Here is an 18,015-nt window from a genome sequence, read left to right as displayed (position 1 = left end):
TCTTACAAGAAATGGCAAGGCCTCAACTGGACCTGAGGTGGCGGATGTAGAGACGAGGGGACAGACGTGAGGGATATTTAGAAAGCCAGGCAATCAGCAGCTGGGAATGGGGGTGGTAGAATGGGAGCAGGGGGGTGGGCATCTTTGGCAGTTACCCTCATTGAAAGAAGGAATCCAAGGGAGTTAATGTTGAATCCAAATAGCACCAGGCCATACAGAGCCCCCCACATTCACCCTGTCCTCTATTTCTGACATATTCTGACTGGGTCTTTGGTTTTGGATTTTCTTCTGAAGGTCCAGAAATGCCTTTGGCATGTTTGACAGACTTTCAGGCTTTTGCCCGGGAGCGTCTGCCCAAGTCAACTTGGGATTTTATTGAAGGCGGAGCAGATGACAGCTTCACGCGGGATGACAACATGGCAGCCTTTAAAAGGTCTGGTCTTCTGTATCCTTTCTATTCTTAAGTTCATGTGCACCAGTTGAGAAGTCCTTGGAGCATAGCAGCCCTGCTTTTTGCTTGCAGAGGACACAAAGTAGTCAAGATATATTCATTTTGGGCTTTGCCAGAGGCTAATTTTTTTTTTTTTTTTTTTTTTTTTTTTTTTTTTTTTTTGGTGGGGAGTGGGCAGGTGGTTGGGAAGAGGATGGATGGAGAGAAAACTTATCTTAGTGGCTCTGCAGAACTAGCGTGAGTCACCCTCCCTCTATATCCCAGCAACTCTGCCACCTGACAAGATAGGACAAGAGTCCAGGGTCCCCAGTTACCTGGGCCTGGAGGAGAAGCTGGCTGGGTAAGCCTAAATCTCCTGAGTTCCTAAACTTCTGGCTGGAAGGAGAGACTGTACATCGAGAAATATGTCCATGGGACATATGGAGACCCAAAGAGTCTTAGGGGTGGAAGGAGGTTGATTTCAAGGGAAAAGAACTGGGCTGGAACAGCAGCAGGTAGAACACGGGGCAGCAACGAGCCCACAGGCCACATTGGGCCCACCACCTAATTTTGGATGGTCCACAAGCTGAGAATTTTTGTTTCCCATCTTTAAATGGTTGAAAAAAATCGAAAGAAGAATGATAATTTGTGACATGTAAAAATTATATGAAATTCAAATTTCGGTGTTTATAAAGTTTTATTAGAACCAACCATTTAAATTAGATTTGTCATCGACGTATTGGCTACAGCTGCTTTTGCATCACAACAGCAGAGCTGAATAACTGTGACAGATGCATGGTCCACAAAACCCAAAATACTTACTATCTGGCCCTTTACAGAAAAAGTTTGCTGACCCCTGTAGTAGAGAGGTAAGGAGAAAACTGAAAAATGGGATACAAGGTGAACACGATGTTCTGTATTTTCATACTTGTTTAGCACTACCTTTAGGCCCCTTCCTTGCTTTATCTCATTTTGCTTCTGTGAGACAATGATGAAATTTGGATTACTACTTCCATTTCACGAAGTAACACAAGTTTGTACAACCAGTATTTCTAGCAAACCTTTCTATGTTTGTGTATGATATTTTGTGAAAAACAAGCATTTTTGGACCCTGAGGCTAAGTATCTATTGGACTTAAAAGTGTGTTTTATATATTTATGATTTATGAATTTCCCCGCCTTCTTCTAAAGAAGTAGTCAAGTCAAATCTTCAAATGAATTAGCCTCTAGCAAAAAACAAAAACAAACAAAACAAAACAAAACCTCCGCCATGATCGTGCTCTGGGATTTGTCCTCCTTCGGTGACCTTTTCTTACTTTATAGAGGCTTGTTTGTAACCCATGAGGGAAGATCCTCGAACTCCTTCCTGCTTATTCTTTTCCTTTCTAATTCTTGCTATGTATGGTAAATCAACCAAAGCATCCAAGTGCTGAGAGTCTGCTCAGACAGACAAAACTCAAAGATACAGACCTGTGCCAGAGCAAGGTCAGAGGCAATATGAACCATAGGTGCACTGGGGGTTTAGAGAAAGTGGGGTTAAGGTGGGCCAGGGTGTTGGGAAAGGCTTTCTGAAGGAAAGTTGGTCTATGTGGCCTAATGAGCCCACTGACCCCCCACCCCCAGAGGTTTCTTGGGTCCCAGTCTGGTGTATTCCTGCATGGGAATCTGGAGGCCCAGCACCAGGCAGCACCTGCATATAACCCCACCAACAGAAAACTCTTTGTTGCTGAGCACAGAATCCGCCTCCGTCCCCGGTACCTGAAAAATGTGGTAAACGTGGACACCCGGACCACAATCCAAGGGGAGGAAATCACTGCCCCCATTTGCATCTCACCCACGGGTTTCCACTGCCTCGTCTGGCCGGATGGAGAAATGAGCACAGCCAGAGGTATGAACCAACCACACCTGAGGCTCCCTTCCCTGGGGGCCCCAAAGCATGCAAGTGTCCTTCAGAGCAGTAGCAGGATTTCTCTTAGGAGGAGTTCAGGGACAGCAATCTGGCCACAATTTAGGAGTGTGTGGGAAAAAGGATGCTTAACGCTATGTTTGTATAACATTTCACCTAAGAGTGAGAAAACATCCATTTCCATAACATTGGGTGGTTAGAGAGGGGGCTAAGGATAAATGGATGTGGAAATCGAGCAAGCCACCCTTTAAAGGAGGGGTGCAGGCCACCGTAGTCTGTGGGGAAAGGGGTTCTCAGTGTGACTTCAAAGACAGGGCTCTCTTTGACCTCTCGTGGGTCAGGGCTGGAGCTGAATGGTCTCTGGATTTTGGATGAGGAGGGATTCATGGCATGATGTCCTAACAAAGGCCCTGACAGGTGTTCCTGCCCCAATGTTGTGCTTCCCTTCTCATTGACTGATTTCATCATCTTATATGACAAAAAGGCTTTTATTGGGTGTGTCTTCTTCTTGGGAGCCCCTTATTCTCTTCTCTCATCCCTCTCTGCCAAAGAGAGAGAGAAAGAGAGAGAAGAGAAGGAAGAAGGGAGGTGAGAGGCTAAAAATAGTCTTATGACTCCCTTTATAATCTTTACTATAGGCCAAATCTAGGAAATAATTTATTTGCAGGTTGCCCAGGGCCTCTCTGGGATCTTTTCCTTTGACTCTGTGATAGAGGAAGTAATGAATCCAAGGATTCTAGAGTCGCAAATGACATCTGTCTGGTTAGGAACCCAGTCTGGCCAGGCTGAAATACGAATGTCCCACAGGACAATGACTACTTTCCCAAAAGTTCATGCTTGAACGTGTGGTGTTGTTGTTGGAGTGGGGCAAAAGAATGGGGTATCTCCTGTTGACATTAGGGATTGAAAATATTAAACCTTTTTTATAAAGTTATTTATTTATTTATTTACTCACTCATCTATTTTGAGGGGAAGAGAGGGACAGAGAGAAGGAAAGAGAATCCCAAGCAGGCTTCGAGTCGTTAGCACAAAGTCCAACGTGGGGCTCGAACTCACCAACCATGAGATCGTGACCTGAGCTGAAATCAAGAGTTGGCCGCTGAACCGACTTGAGCCACCCAGGTGCCCCAAAATATTAAATCTTGATTAGGCCAGATTCTCTGCCCTTGGGCTGCTGAATGGTAGTGACATTAACCTGCTGGAGAATCCTACTGAAAACAATGATTAAAGTAGGAAATGAGAAATATGCCGCAGTGTCAACATCACTGTCACCACCACCCTCGCCAACCTCGTTATCACTAACATATGTACAGCATGTCACTTAGTAATTTTAAAAATGCTTCCATGTCTAGTATCTTGTTTAATATCCCAACAACTCTGTAGGAGAGGTAGTAGTAGCCCCCCCACCCCCATTTTACAGACGAAGAAAATGAGACCCAAGGCCACACAACTAAGAAGGGGAGGAGTCGACATTTTTCTAACTCAGATAGCATGCTTTTCCCAGGACAAAGCTCAGCCTTCTCCACTGGAATTACATTTCCTCACCCTTGGTTCCCTTCTGTTTCCTTAACAAGTTCACGAGCAGCCCATTCTCCCATCTGAAAGCTGTAGCAGGTCCAACATGGTTCTGGGGACTAAGTGACACCTCCAACTGGAAATACCGACCATGGACAACAGGGTTTGGAAGACAGGTTATACAGCAGGGGACCCAGACAGGATTGGGCCTCCCAGCCTGATCTAAGGCCCCCTCTCCCTCCTACCCTAGTGGGAAGCAGAATGAAGTCAAGCTTTACCTTCACTGTCAGGGCAAGCTGGTCAGAGCGGCACAGACTCGGAGGGCTTCTCAGCCCCTTCCAGAATCCTGCCCTCCCACCTGAGCTGTACTGTTTGCTTTGCAGCGGCCCAAGCAGCCGGGGTCTGCTACATCACCAGCACATTTGCCACCTGTGCCCTGGAGGACATTGCTGCTACTGCCCCCAAGGGCCTCCGGTGGTTCCAACTCTACGTGCATCCAGACCGGCAGCTCAGCAAACAGCTGGTCCAGAGGGTGGAATCCCTGGGTTTCAAAGCTCTGGTCATCACTGTGGATGTGCCCAAACTGGGCAACAGGCGACATGACATCCGAAACCAACTGGACTTAAAGCTGAACTTACTGCTCAAAGACCTTCACTCGCTTAAGGAGGTAGGAAAGATACCAGATCCGACGGGCAGGCATTACAGGAGGCAGATTTCCTCTTCTCCTTCCTCCCTTCTCTCTTTCCATGAAAGTGCATGGAATGCCTGCTCTTGCCAGATGCTGCAGATGCCACGTTTCCTGCTGTCCAGGGCTTCCAGGAGAACAGAACGTAACACACAATGTCCTCACTGCTGGCGCTATCCACTTGTCACCAGAAAGAAGTGTTCAGGCCAGGGCTGGGCGCTAAGAAATAGGAAAGGATTTCTTCATGGCATAGGAGAGTAAATTAAATAAGTTCTTCCTACATTTTCTACTTTATGGGACACTTAGAAAATGATAATTTGGGGGACGCCTGGGTGGCTCAGTTAGTTGAGTGTCTGATTTTGGCTCAGGTCATGATCTCGGGGTCCATGAGTTGGAGCCCCGAATAGGACTCTGTGCCGACAGCTCAGAGCTTGGAGCCTGGGGCCTGCTTCGGATTCTGTGTGTCTCTCTCTCGCTCTCTGTCCCTCTCTCTCTCTCACACTCCGTCTCTCTCTCTCTCTCTCAAAAATAAATAAACATTAACAATTAAAAAAAAGAAAATGATAATTTTGGATGACACATTTAAGTTAACTAACCCCCTGAAGAGGCTGCTCGTAGACAGGGTGACTGGCCCATGGAGTGTAGTCAGCCCAGGCCCCACCCTGCTGCCTTAAGAACTGAGGGTCAGAATCTCTCTACACCTGGAACTCATTCCTGGAGCTGCAAAAGCACACTTGTTTGGAATCTCTGAAATAGGTGACTGCAAAGGCCACTTCCCCATTAAAACCCTACAGTCAGGGGGACCTGGGTGGCTCAGTCAATTAAGCATCTGATTTTTGGTTTCAACTCAGATCGTGACCTCATGGTTCGTGGGTTCAAGCCCCACATTTGGCTGTGTACTGACAGTGTGGAGCCTGCTTGGGATTCTCTCTCTCTCTCTTTCTCAAGAATAAATAAACATTTTTTTAAAAAATCCTAGTCAGATGCAACGGAGTGCCCCAGAGACAGAAAATCATGGGAACATTGGAATGCCTTGGCTGCATCAGCAATAATGATACCGGGCTTTTCAGCTAGTGAATGGCTGTGATACAGAGCCAAGTGAGTTAACAGTTCTACTCATTCACCACAAATTAGCCTTGGATTTTCTGGAATCCTTATATCAGATCCCAGAGACACATTGGGATTGATGGATATTTTATTCACATGGTAAGCCAAGGTTAAATATGAGGTAGTATCTGACTTAGGATTATTGAAGTATTTCTTAGCGCTTATAACCTTGTGCCTATCTCAAACATAACATGTTACACAGGCCTAGACGTGCCTTTGCTTATCCACCTCATTACTATATTCTAAGTTCTTTTAAAGTAGGGATTATGTCTTATTTGCCTTTGTATCTGCAGATTCCGGCATAGTTATTGATCAGGGACACAATTAAGGGTTAATGAATAAGCAGTTGAAATAGCAGTTCTTTTGCACAAAGTTTGTTAGGAAAAGGAGCCGGCAGTGTTGTTGATTCTGTGGCTCCTCTTTTAAGGCTAATGAAAGGTGGCTATCTGACTGTCTCATTTTGGAATGGATCAAATAATCTTAAAGGAGCTCAGGTCTAAGTTCTCTTTTCTTGGGGCGCTTGGGTGGCTCAGTCGGTTGAGCGTCCAACTTCGGCTCAGGTCATGATCTCATGGTTCGTGAGTTTGAGCCCCGCGTCAGGCTCTGTGCTGACAGCTCAGAGCCTGGATCCTGCTTAGGATTCTGTGTCTCCCTCTTTCTGCCCCTCCCCCATGCTTGCTCACTCTCTCTCCCTTTCTCTCTCTCTCAAAAAAAAAAAATTAAAAAAACCAAAGCTCTCATTTCTTCCCCACAGAGAACTTCAATACCTTATTTCCAGATGTCCCCCATTGACTCATCCATCTGCTGGAATGACCTCTCCTGGCTTCAGAGCATAACTCGATTGCCCATTATCCTTAAAGGGATCTTGACAAAAGAGGACGCAGAGTTAGCCGTGAAGCACAACGTCCATGGCATCATTGTTTCCAACCATGGTGGGAGGCAGCTAGATGACGTTCTTGCTTCTGTAAGTAGGGTAACTTCAGAGGCGTGTGTGTGTGTGTGTGTGTGTGTGTGTGTGTGCATGCGTACCCACAGGAAGGTACCCTGTGGAGTTTGGCCTACGCTCTCGTCTCCCTTACTAGGTATCCGCATATACCTGTGAATTGCAAGGACTTTTCATCATTAACAGCCTACTGTGTACCAGGTTCTTTTTCCAAACTTCACATACGACATCTCTAAATCTCACAATGGTCCTACAAGAATAGGATCATTATCACTCTTTTACAGATGGGGATCCTGCAGCTTAAGGATGTTGAGTAACTTATCCAAGATCACACAGTTAATTAGTGGTTAAATGTCAATAGGGGAGACGTTCCAAAGGCGCTGAGGTTTCCTACCTTCTGGAAGAAGTGTTCAGTCAGAGACCGCCTGTGTGCATGGAGTATAAGGACATATTTTCTCATGTCACACATCCTGGGAAGGAACACTGCCTCACTTAAACTAATAAATAACCATCTTTCACAGTAAAACTAAAAAATGCCATACGAACCCTCTTCTAAAAATCTGTGACAGTCTGTAATTCTCCCCCATCTTTTGAATGTATGCCCATTACGGAGGAAAAGGAGGCAGGCAGAGAAAAGAATCTTTAAATGGGAATGAATTGTTGATTTACTTTCATGGACATATATCACTTATATTTTTCAAGAGATTCTTCTATTCCTACTTGATTTATTTTAAGAAAGGGAAGTGGGGTTTTTTTCTCTCTTTCAGGCCTTTTTATTATGTAAATAAAACATGTTCACTGCAGCTAAATTATAAAATATACATATGCAAAAAGAAGAAGATAAAAATCACCCCTAACTTCATCACTCTCATTAGCGACAATATTTTGGTAATGGTTTTCATCTACTTCTTAAGGCAAAGATGACATCTTGGGTTTAAAAAGCTACACACGGTTTTGTAATTTTTCTCTTTTCACTTACCGATGTGTTAAGAGCATCACTTCAGTTCAATATATATGTTTCTCTCATTTTTAACGGTATAGAGTAGGAATGGGCAATTTATACAACCAACAGCCTATCGTCGAACATCCGACGACTTCCAAGCTTTCACTATTTTAAACAATAGCATCAAACACTGTCCTTAAATCTTTAGCACTCTCTCAGTCTTGAAGATGAATTCCGGGAGATGTAGGAGGTTCATTAGCCAATCCGTACGTTTCAAGGCTTGTGAAGCTTGGAGGTTTCAGGTGCCAATCACTTGCCCCTTCTTCCTTTCCAAGGGAGAACCCTCCAGGTTCTCACTGAGAGAGAACAGACACAGAATGGCAAGCCCACATGGAGAGCAAGGGGCCCCGTGTGCCGTGCCTCTCTGTAAGGGCTGATTGAAGGGAATAGTCGGGCCTCCTACTTCTCATCCCAAATCTTGACCTATGACCCTTGGAGAAAGTAGATCTGCAGAGCACATGCTAGCTCTCTCACCCAATTCCCGTGAGAATGCCCACAGGTTTCCTCCCACACACCCAGGAACTGGCAGAACAGGCTGCAAAAGATTATAGCAGGTCCTGGGCAGTCGCAATCGTGTCTATAGATAGGAACAGAAAGCAAGAAAGAGCCCATCACCAGCAAGCAGCAAATAGAGTCGAACGTTCACCCTTGAAATAACTCTAATAAAACACGATGCAGTAGGCTCTCTCTCATGAGTCATTTAGCCACTCTTGCTTCCTTGGGGAGGACTGAGTAATACGTGGTGAAAGAGGCTACACTTCTCACTGCACTTCCTCAAGAGAGAATGCCTCTTGCTAAAGGCAGGAGCCAGAGAGAGAATTTCTCCTTCCCCATCATGCTGATCCACATGTCCTTCTCCCAAGACGTCTGACTGAACAACCAAAACCAAGGTCATCGGGGGCCAGTGCCGAGATTAGTGTGAAGCTAGTGAAGTACCCACTTCTGGCTCAAAATTTGAGAGGGTGCCAGAAACGCTTAGTAAGATAAATAATAGTTTAATGCACTATTTAAAACATTTAAATTAATGCCCAATAATCCACGGTGAATAAAATATCAACATTTTTTTAATGTTTATTTTTGAGAGGGAGAGATAGAGACAGAGACAGAGAGTGAGCAGGGGAGGGGCAAGAGAGAGAGGGAGACACAGAATCTGAAGCAGGCTCCAGGCTCCGAGCTGTCAGCACAGAGCCCAACATGGGGCTCGAATCCATGCACCATGAGACCATGACCTGAGCCGAGGTCGGACACTCAACCGACTGAGCCACCCAGGCGTCCCTAAAATATCAACATTTTAAATAAAGATAGGATCTGTCCTTGTATTTGCATAAACTACCTCCACTCATCTCACCACTGGCCTGGCCCCAGATCCAGTAAATTTTATTTACAAAAACAAGCACACACGCGCGCACACACACACACACACACCCGCTGCCCTTCAGCTCACAGGTCAAAGTTTGCCATTTGATTTTTTAAATATTGCATTCAAATGTTATTTATCTGAGTGTTTGGGCACTGAGTGTTTGGGCATTTATCTAAGTTTTGTGCCTGAGGCCAATGCCTCACTGTGAGGAGTATGACTCTTTGAAGTTCCCATTTTTAGAAGGTTCCATATCTAACACTCCTTGTATTTCTTCCTGAGACCTGGGAAAAGGGTAAGCTAGCTGTAGCCAGAAGGCTCTAATGAATGTCCTATCATGACCTATTGAAAGTAACTCTAAAGCAATACTGTATCCGAGGCTCAAATTCACTCCTTTGTTCTCAAATTCCTTCACCTCCATTGTCCAATACGGCTCATTGGAAGAGTTTGCACAGATACATTTATCTCTTTTTCACAACATCATAGGAATATTCCAAATAATACCACACTGGGGCTATAAAAATACCCCTTATTTGGACATGCATTCTTGCCAGTTAGCACATGTAAGTCTAAAATGTATTCAGTTAGGGCACCTGGGTGGCTCAGTCGGTTAAGCGTCCAACTTTGGCTCAGGTCATGATCTCACAGTCCGTGAGTTCGAGCCCCGTGTCGGGCTCTGTGCTGACAGCTCAGAGCCTGGAGCCTGCTTCACATTCTGTGTCTCCCTCTCTCTCTGTCCCTCCCCTGCTCATGCTCTGTCTCTCTCTGTCTCAAAAATAAATAAAAACATTAAATAATTTTTTTAAAAAATAAAATGTATTCAGTTCTTCTCCACTTGTAAACTAGAGTACAAAGTCCTTTCCTCCCTGATTTCATATTCTGTTCAGTCTAGGCCAAGGGATCTCATAGAGGTAGAATTCCCACGGATTCCTTTGGCAGCAGAAGTCCCCCGAGCGTCCAGTTTCTCCTCCTCTCTAGTTGTCCCTTCAAGAGGCACAGAACAGGAGCCCATAGGTAGTTCCAGAATGCTGTCCTCAAGGACCCTCCTCCCAGACTCTCCCATCAGCCCTCCTCTTAGACGTAGAGGCGTTGAGGGGTGCAGCCCGGTCTGGGGCACCATGGGTCGGTGAGGCCGGGGACTGAGGAGACAAGGTGAGAGACAAAGTCTGGGGAGAAGCCAGGCCAAGTGATAAGCTGCTTTATTTTTTTTTTTTAACGTTTATTTATTTTTGAGACAGAGAGAGACAGAGCATGAATGCAGGAGGGTCAGAGAGAGGGAGACACAGAATCCGAAACAGGCTCCAGGCTCCGAGCTGTCAGCACAGAGCCTGATGCGGGGCTCGAACTCACGGACTGCGAGATCGTGACCTGAGCCGAAGTCGGCCGCTCAACCAACTGAGCCACCCAGGTGCCCCGATAAGCTGCTTTAGTTTTGCCTTTCCTTACTTCTACAGTACTGCTGCTTTTCCATCCCCACCCCCCCATGTCTCCGATAACCCACACGGGAGCCAGGAACAAGTTGTTCATGTGTGGTATGTAGGGAACAAGGTGTAGCCCAGTTACACAAGACAGCCTGGGGTCCGGACACTTGGGCCAAGGCTGGTCACATTCTCTGTGCCAACGACACCCACTGCCTCAGTGATGGAGAACACTCCTGCCTGTGCCGCCCTAGAAACAGAGAAGGTAGAAGAAAATCAAAAGTCAAAACGTCCTTTAGAAACAAGAACAGGAAAGGGACGCCTGGGTGGCTCAGTCGTTTAAACGTCTGACTTCGACTCAGGTCATGATCTCACGGTTCATGGGTTTGAGCTCTGCGACGGGCTCACTGCTGTTGGTACAGAGCCTGCTTTGGATCCTCTGTCCCTCTCTCTCTCTGCCCCTCCTCTGCCTCACACATACTCTCTCTCTCAAAATAAATAAACATTAAAAAAAAAAGAATATTAAACTGAACACCATAAATGGAAATGTCTCCTTTAGGATGTGAAGAGGAACCAAGAGTTTCTTCCAAGCTACAGACAGCTGAACGAGTCAGAGAGGAGCTGTGCTCTGTCAGGGCAGAAAATGGCAAGAAGGAGAGCCTGTAGGAAGTCCCCGGGGCTTGGGGACACAGCTGCACTGCTCTGGGAGGGGAGGGGAAGTACAGCTGGGGCATGGGAAGGGAAGACACTGGTAGACCTCACCCACACTTGGACTTCCTGTTCCTAAGCCACGGTGAGGGGCCATCTCTGTCCCATGACCCCCAAGAGTGAAAACGGAACTCCCTCCAGCCCTGCGTGTCTCTTTTTCAGATTGACGCCTTGGCAGAAGTGGTGGCTGCTGTGAAAGGGAAAATGGAAGTGTACCTGGATGGTGGGATCCGAACTGGCAACGATGTGCTCAAGGCTCTGGCCCTTGGGGCTAAGTGTGTGTTTCTGGGGAGACCAATCCTGTGGGGTCTTGCCTACAAGGTGAGAGTGGCAAAGTGAGACCCAGCCAGGAGATACTGGGCTTCTTGTTTGTTTCCACACTTTCCTGTGGTCTGCCCTCCAAGCTTAGCCGTTTCTCAAGGTGCCACAGATTTCTGAGGGCCAGTCCCCCCTTGCTTGGATCCCCACGCCTCCTCTGCCACAGGGTACACATTCTCAGGCGCTCTCACCCCATCTTTTCCTCTTTGCTTCCCCGTATTCCCAGCACAGTTCCAATTCCGCAGACATCCCTGTTCTGCAACCCCCCCCAGCTGTGAGCACACCCAGACCTGATACTCAGCCCATGGTCAGAATATTCCTTCACGCTTCTTTTTGTGTCCCCCCCCCACTCCCCCGCCCTCATTCTTGGGAGCAGGGTGAAGATGGTGTTAAGGAACTTTTGAACATTATAAAAAACGAGTTCTACACTTCCATGGCCCTCACAGGTAAGTTTTTACAATTATTTTTGTTGTTGTTATTGTTGTTTATTTATTTTCAATTTACACCCAAATTAGTTAGCATATAGGGCTACTATAATGATGTCAGGAGTAGATTCCAGTGATTCATCCCCTGTGTAAAACACCCAGTGCTCACCCCCACAAGTGTCCTCCCTAATGCCCCTTGCCCATTTACCCCATCCTCCCACCCACATCCCCTCCAACAACCCTCAGTTTGTTCTCTGTATTTAAGAGTCTCTTCTGCTTTGTCCCCCTCCCTGTTTTTACATTATTTTTGCTTCTCTTCCTTATGTTCATCTGTTTTGTATCTTAAATTTCACATATGAGTGAAGTCATATGATATTTGTCTTTCTCTGACTGACTTATTTCACTTAGCATAATACCCTGTAGTTTCATCCACGTTGTTGCAAACAGCAAGATCTCATTCTTTTTGATTGCCGAGTAATGCTCCATTGTATGTATGTATATATATATATATATATACCACATCTTCTTTATCCGTTCATCCGTCAATGGACATTTGGGCTCTTTCCATACTTTGGCTATTGTTGATAGTGCTGCTATAAACATGGGGGTGCATGTGTCCCTTTGAAACAGCATACCCATATCCTTTGGATAAATACCTTGTAGTGCAATTTCTGTGTCGTAGGGTAGTTCTATTTTTAGCTTTTTGAGAAACCTCCATACTGTTTTCCAGAGTGGCTACACCAGTTTGCATTCCTACCAGCAGTGCAAAAGAGATCCTCTTTCTCCGCATCCTCGCCAACATCTGTTGTTGCCTGAGTTGTTAATGTTAGCCATGCTGATAGGTGTGAGGTGGTATCTCATTATGGTTTTGATTTGTATTTCTCTGATGGTGAGTGATGTTGACTCTGTTTTTATGTGTCTGTTAGCCATCTGGATGTCTTCTTTGAAGAAGCATCTATTTGTGTCTTTTGCCCATTTCTTCACCGGATTATTTGTTTTTTGGGTGTTGAGTTGATAAGTTCTTTATAGATTTTGGATACCAACCCTTTATCTGATATGCCATTTGCAAATATCTTCTCCCATTCTGTTGGTTACCTTTTAGTTTTGCTGATGGTTTCCTTCGCTGTGCAGAAGCTTTTTATTTTCATGAGGTCCTAATAGTTCATTTTTGCTTTTGTTTTTCTTGCCTCTGGAGACATGTTGAGTAAGAAGTTGCTGCGGCCAAGGTCAAAGAGGTTTTTGCTTTCTTTCTCCTCTAGGATTTTGATGGCTTCCTGTCTTACATTTTGGTCTTTCATTCATTGTGAGTTTATTTTTGTGTATGGTGTAAGAAAGTGGTCCAAGTTCATTTTTCCGCATGTCGCTGTCCGGTTTTCCCAGGACCACTTGCTGAAGAGACTGTCTTTATTCCATCAGATATTCTTTCCTACTTTGTCAAAGATCAGTTGGCCATAGGTTTGTGGGTCTATTTCTGAGTTCTCTAGTCTGTTCCATGATCTAAGTGTCTGTTTTTGTGCCAAAACTTTTACAATTCTTTTCCTGATTTGGAGGGGAAGGCATGAGGGCTGCGGAACAGGAGTGGCGGCCCCTCCTTCTGGCTTAGCTTTCCCCGGCCCGGTGGCCACCGAAAAGAGAGAGAAGGGAAGAGATGTTCCAAAGATGGAGCACAAACGCAGAACGTGATACCTTTGCTACAAAAGCAGATGCAATTTCAGGTTATGGGAAAGAGGGTCCCATTATACTCTGGCCTGTTCAGGTCACATCAGGCTTGTTGGGTGTGTTTCTGTGAATCATCTTTTAAGTAATATTCATGGACTGTGAGGAGTTGAGAAATTATGTCCAGGAGGAGGCATGAAGGAACTGGGGAGATAGATACAACAGGAGGAGAGAAGGGGGGAGAGGGAGAAGTGTCATCCTGTGTGACCACAGCTGGACAAACGTGAATGTCTCGAAGCTACATGCGGGTGGATTTCACTCAAAAACGAAGTTATTGTAAAGCAGCGCTCATAGAAATGTACAAGTTTTTAGCAGAGCCTGGGATCCCAGTGACCTATAAAATAGTAGTTTTTAAACTAAGATGATGACTGCTGTCTTCAGAAAGATTTGGTTTGGAGTTTTTAGTTTCTTTCTTTCTAGTCGGCACAAGATGGCAAGGTGGGTATTGCAGGTAGTTAGTGCTGGGGGACTAGAGGTGCTAAATGTCCTAAAATGCCTGGAACAGTCTCACAGAAGAGAACCACCTACCCAGTGCCAACGGCCAATGGCTGTGTCTTTGATTGTCTTTGTCTGCTAAGGAAACAATCAATCAAGAGCTCTGATGTGAAATCAAGACCGTTTTCTTTCATTAACTTGTTACCATAAATGTTACGGAGCGTCTGTTGTGTGCCAGGCAAAAGGCAAGGCATCCAGGTTCTTCTCAAGTCTGGCTTTGGTCTGATATTTAGACAAGTGTCTTGCCCTCGAGCAAGACAAGTTGTGTTAGTAGTGCCCATTTGGGCTGCGGACTCAACCTTTTGGGCTTGAATGATACAAATTAGAAAACTTAGATCAGCATTAACGCCAGCACCAGCCTCCTTTCCGCTGAGCAGATTAATTCAAGAAAAAAAATTCAGCTTTGAACTGGAATCATACTATTCAAAGCCTATGAAGATAAGTCAGTAAATGACATGGGGTCACCAAGATCCCTCCTCATGGGCATGAGCCCATGAGGCACGAGTGTGAATAGATATCATATTGGTGTGTTTTGCCCCTGGGACGGAAGGGGGTGAAAGATGGGAAGACCCATGAGCTTCTACAGATTCCGGGAGGTTGAAATGACTTCCGCTGCTCCCCCAAATTTTTTTTCCATCCTTGCCAATGATGCCTGATCTTTTAACAGAAAGAAGCCTGTTGGGGGGGGATTCACAATAACAAACCTCTTCTATTCTGCCCAAAGTTTACACTTCACAATCACTGGGCTAGAAATGGTGGCTGGAAAATCTTCTGAAATGGAGTGGAGAGCACCCTTTTTTAAAGGGGGCAAAGAAAGACACCAAACTGTGAGCACGTTTATGGCAGACAGTTTATATTCCCCTCCTTCTAACTGTTCCGCAATGAGAATGTATGGTTTTAAGTGTAGATACAGAAAAATTAGTAATCGCAACCAAATGTGGCACAAGGAAGAAGGAAGAAGAGAAAGAATAAGAAACTGAGGCAGAAGGGCTTCCATTGGCATCCTCTGCATAAGAGTCCCTCCCCCAGAGAAGACCTCCAGACTAGTCCCCGGGGTGAAGGGATCTTGGACAGGGATTTTGGTAGAACTCACTAAAATGCAAAATCACGGCGTGAACCCCCTTAGATTCTGTCACCCCCTAGCCCTTCCGCACACAATGTGCGTTGAGACACCTGACACAAAACCGGCACTCAGGAGGGATCAGTTAATATGATTTCTCTCTCCCAATTCCCCTGGAGATGTGCAATATTTTCCCTTATGACCCTGTAACATACAGTCTCGGAAGGAGAACCCTGTACTGATAGCAAAATAAGTTTAAGAGTCACGCTTTTTTGGGGTGCCTGGGTGGCTCAGTCAGCTAGGCGTCCAACTTCGGCTCAGGTCACGATCTCGCATTTCGTGAGTTTGAGTCCCGCCTGGGGCTCTGTGCTGACAGCTCAGAGCCTGGAGCCTTTTTCAGATTCTGTGTCTCCCTCTCTCTCTCTGCCACTCTCCCCCTTGCTCTCTCTCTCTCTCTCTCTCTCAAAAATAAATAACTATAAAAAATTTTTTTAGGTCATGTTTTTCTCACCGTGAGACCAATTGCTGAAATTATCTTACAGAAAGGTTAGAACCAGGACCGGTCTTGGAAAATGTCCACATATAAATCACACCAACACGAGGCTGCACAGACCTCACTAAGGCCTTGTCCTTCATAAGGGGACGAGGCTGAATTAAAAAGTCTATGAACCTTCTTGAGGTTTATTGTTTGTCATTACCCACTCCGGGTTAAAGTAGCCAGAAACATTTTAGTGTAAATAGCCTCCTAATTTGCAGTAATGAAAAAGCAGGAAAAAGTTATAAATATGCATTCTCTCCCCACCTTTCATGGAGTCTCTGCCAAGTGCAGGGCGGTGCCCTTGGTACTGCATGAGACCCAGAACTCAATCTGAGGAGAGTCGAATAAGTACAGAAGCATTACCAAAGCTTGTGTGTCCAACTGTCCCAAAATGCAATCGCAGCATAACTCTGAGGCAACTATGGAGACATTTTTACATCGTTTGCATATGATTTTTATTACAATACGTACCGGCGATTCTGTTTTGGCATCTCTGTGCTCCTTGAGTAGGTCTGCCTGCTGTGGAGACCCACTATCCTCTGCTCTGGGGAAACCCAAAGCTCTTAAGACCACTGTCCATCCTCAGGAGAGCCGCCTCTGGCACCGAGGTCTTGCTTCTGCTGTATGAGTTCAGTTTGTGGGTTATTTATGTATCCCATGCCTGACACTTCTGTCCACTACAATCAACCCAGGCGTGAAACCCAACTTTTTCCTATGTTTCCTTTTTTAGGGGGAAAAAAGCCTTTCATGGGTGATATTTTGGTGAGTGATACATTATGCTAAAGCTGTGTTTTGAGAGGTGAGGGTACACACATCGCCCATGTGGAAACAGCTTAAATTAATCATTACACAACCCGGCCTTCAAGTCCTTCTGCTTCATCATCACCAGAGATTTCCCTTCTACTCAAGGCCACAACTCCCCGGTCTGTACCAACACGCTACCCTCTCTTCCTCCCCGCTCCTCGTGTTTCTTGTCTGATGTCACTGTCTTCACTCACTCCCTGTGTCTAATCTCATCTACAGTTCTAATTTTGCATTTTAATGAAGCTCTTCCACTAAAGAAGTACGTTTCGTCTTGCAGAGCTTTCCCTTGGAAGTCAACTGCTGTATGAAATATTCATCCCATCTCTTATTTCTGACTCATACTTTTCCCTGAAAGATACTTCCTATATCCATGAGCCTTATCAGCACTCAGATAAAGGTCAAGTGTATTTATGGCCCATATGAATTGATTTTTTAAATACTAAAATGGTGTTTACATATTTTTACTGTGCCATTTTGACATGGCTGTGTTGAAAGAGGACACGGGCACAGGCTCACAAAATAATTCTCAAGGCAATCAGAATAACATTACTCATCCAGTATCTTCATCTACCTTTTTTTTTTATTTATTTATTTTTATTTTACAGAGGGAGAGAGAGCGTGAGCAGGGGAGAGAGCAAGAATCTTAAGCAGATTCCATGCTCAGCGTGGAGCCCCACACGGGGCTCAATCCCACAACCCTGGGATCACGATCTGAGTCGAAACCAAGAGTCGGATGCTCACCCGACTGAGCCACCCAGGTGCCCCACAGAGAAATAAGCTTTTTAACTGCTTTGTTCTTTTAGGTTGCCAGTCAGTTGCAGAGATCAATCAGGACATGATCCAGTTCTCCAGGCTGTAAAGGAAGAAGGCCAATGAGCAGACTGCTGAGGTTGCCCACACAGAGAAGACAAACTCACAGCATGGTGTGCAATGCCTTCCTGCCTTGCCCCTATCCTACCCAGAGGCTCATCCCCTGCACCTTCAACCACTCTGTCGCTTGTACTTTAGGCCCCAGACCCCTCCTCTTCCTCAAAGGTGACATGCTCTCCTTTACCTCACTGTTTGTTATATGCTCTTGCCTGAACTCCTCCTCTGAAAGGAAAAAAACCTTAAAAACATGGGCCAATAATGACTGAAATGGCTAGCAGATTTCTTTTTTTTGAGTATCCTACATAACTCTGTGAACCAACTATGTAAATTGACACTCTGTACAGAAGAGCTATATGTATAAACTGTTCTCCCACAAAAATCCTCCTCCTGTGTGTAGATAATAGGGAAACCATACAGGTAAAAACCTAGGCTTTGGAGCCACACAGGCCTGGATTTAACAGTCAGGACTGGTACTGACCAGCTCTGCAATGGGAAAGTTTTTTCAATCTCTCTACCTAGCCGGCGAGGTCGAGAGAAAGAAATGAGATAATGTGTGTCAACCTTACAGCGCAATGCTTAGCACCCAGTAGAAGTTTAGGAAATGGTAGCTTTTATTGTTTGGCAAATTTCTATTCATCTTTCAAGACCTTGCACAAATGTCACCTATCCTCACTATGGGCTACTTTCTAGGTATTTCTTCCTATTGTACTTCGCACAT

General features: G+C 45.4%; 1 protein-coding gene across 2 annotated transcripts; it reads left to right on the top strand.

The window, feature by feature from the left end:
• The first annotated feature begins 302 nt into the window (after positions 1 to 302).
• HAO2 (hydroxyacid oxidase 2) lies at positions 303 to 17,522 on the top strand. 2 transcript variants are annotated; one of them, XM_047085984.1, is made up of 7 exons: positions 303 to 433; positions 2,166 to 2,317; positions 4,234 to 4,517; positions 6,397 to 6,606; positions 11,234 to 11,392; positions 11,766 to 11,835; positions 17,231 to 17,522. In XM_047085984.1, the coding sequence occupies exons 1-7, from the start codon at positions 303 to 305 to the stop codon at positions 17,284 to 17,286; spliced, it is 1,062 nt and encodes a 353-aa protein (XP_046941940.1). In that variant the 3' UTR covers positions 17,287 to 17,522. The 2 variants fall into 2 exon arrangements, with proteins under 2 accessions (XP_046941940.1, XP_046941941.1); XM_047085985.1 differs by lacking the exon at positions 6,397 to 6,606.
• Positions 17,523 to 18,015: the final 493 nt, after the last annotated feature.

Source organism: Lynx rufus, unplaced genomic scaffold (assembly GCF_022079265.1).
Source record: "Lynx rufus isolate CCGP_SWC_20201006 ecotype Redwood Valley unplaced genomic scaffold, mLynRuf1.p SCAF_2, whole genome shotgun sequence".
Classification (NCBI taxonomy): Eukaryota; Metazoa; Chordata; class Mammalia; order Carnivora; family Felidae; genus Lynx; species Lynx rufus.
This window is presented reverse-complemented; position numbering and strand designations above follow the sequence as displayed.

Bases quoted from the DNA above. Each gene is read 5' to 3' on its own strand.
- HAO2 (XM_047085984.1), top strand. From the start codon at position 303: ATGCCTTTGGCATGTTTGACAGACTTTCAGGCTTTTGCCCGGGAGCGT. The intron at 434-2,165 runs GTCTGGTCTTCT...TGCTGAGCACAG, and splicing joins AACATGGCAGCCTTTAAAAG to AATCCGCCTCCGTCCCCGGT. The intron at 6,607-11,233 runs GTAAGTAGGGTA...TCTCTTTTTCAG, and splicing joins TAGATGACGTTCTTGCTTCT to ATTGACGCCTTGGCAGAAGT.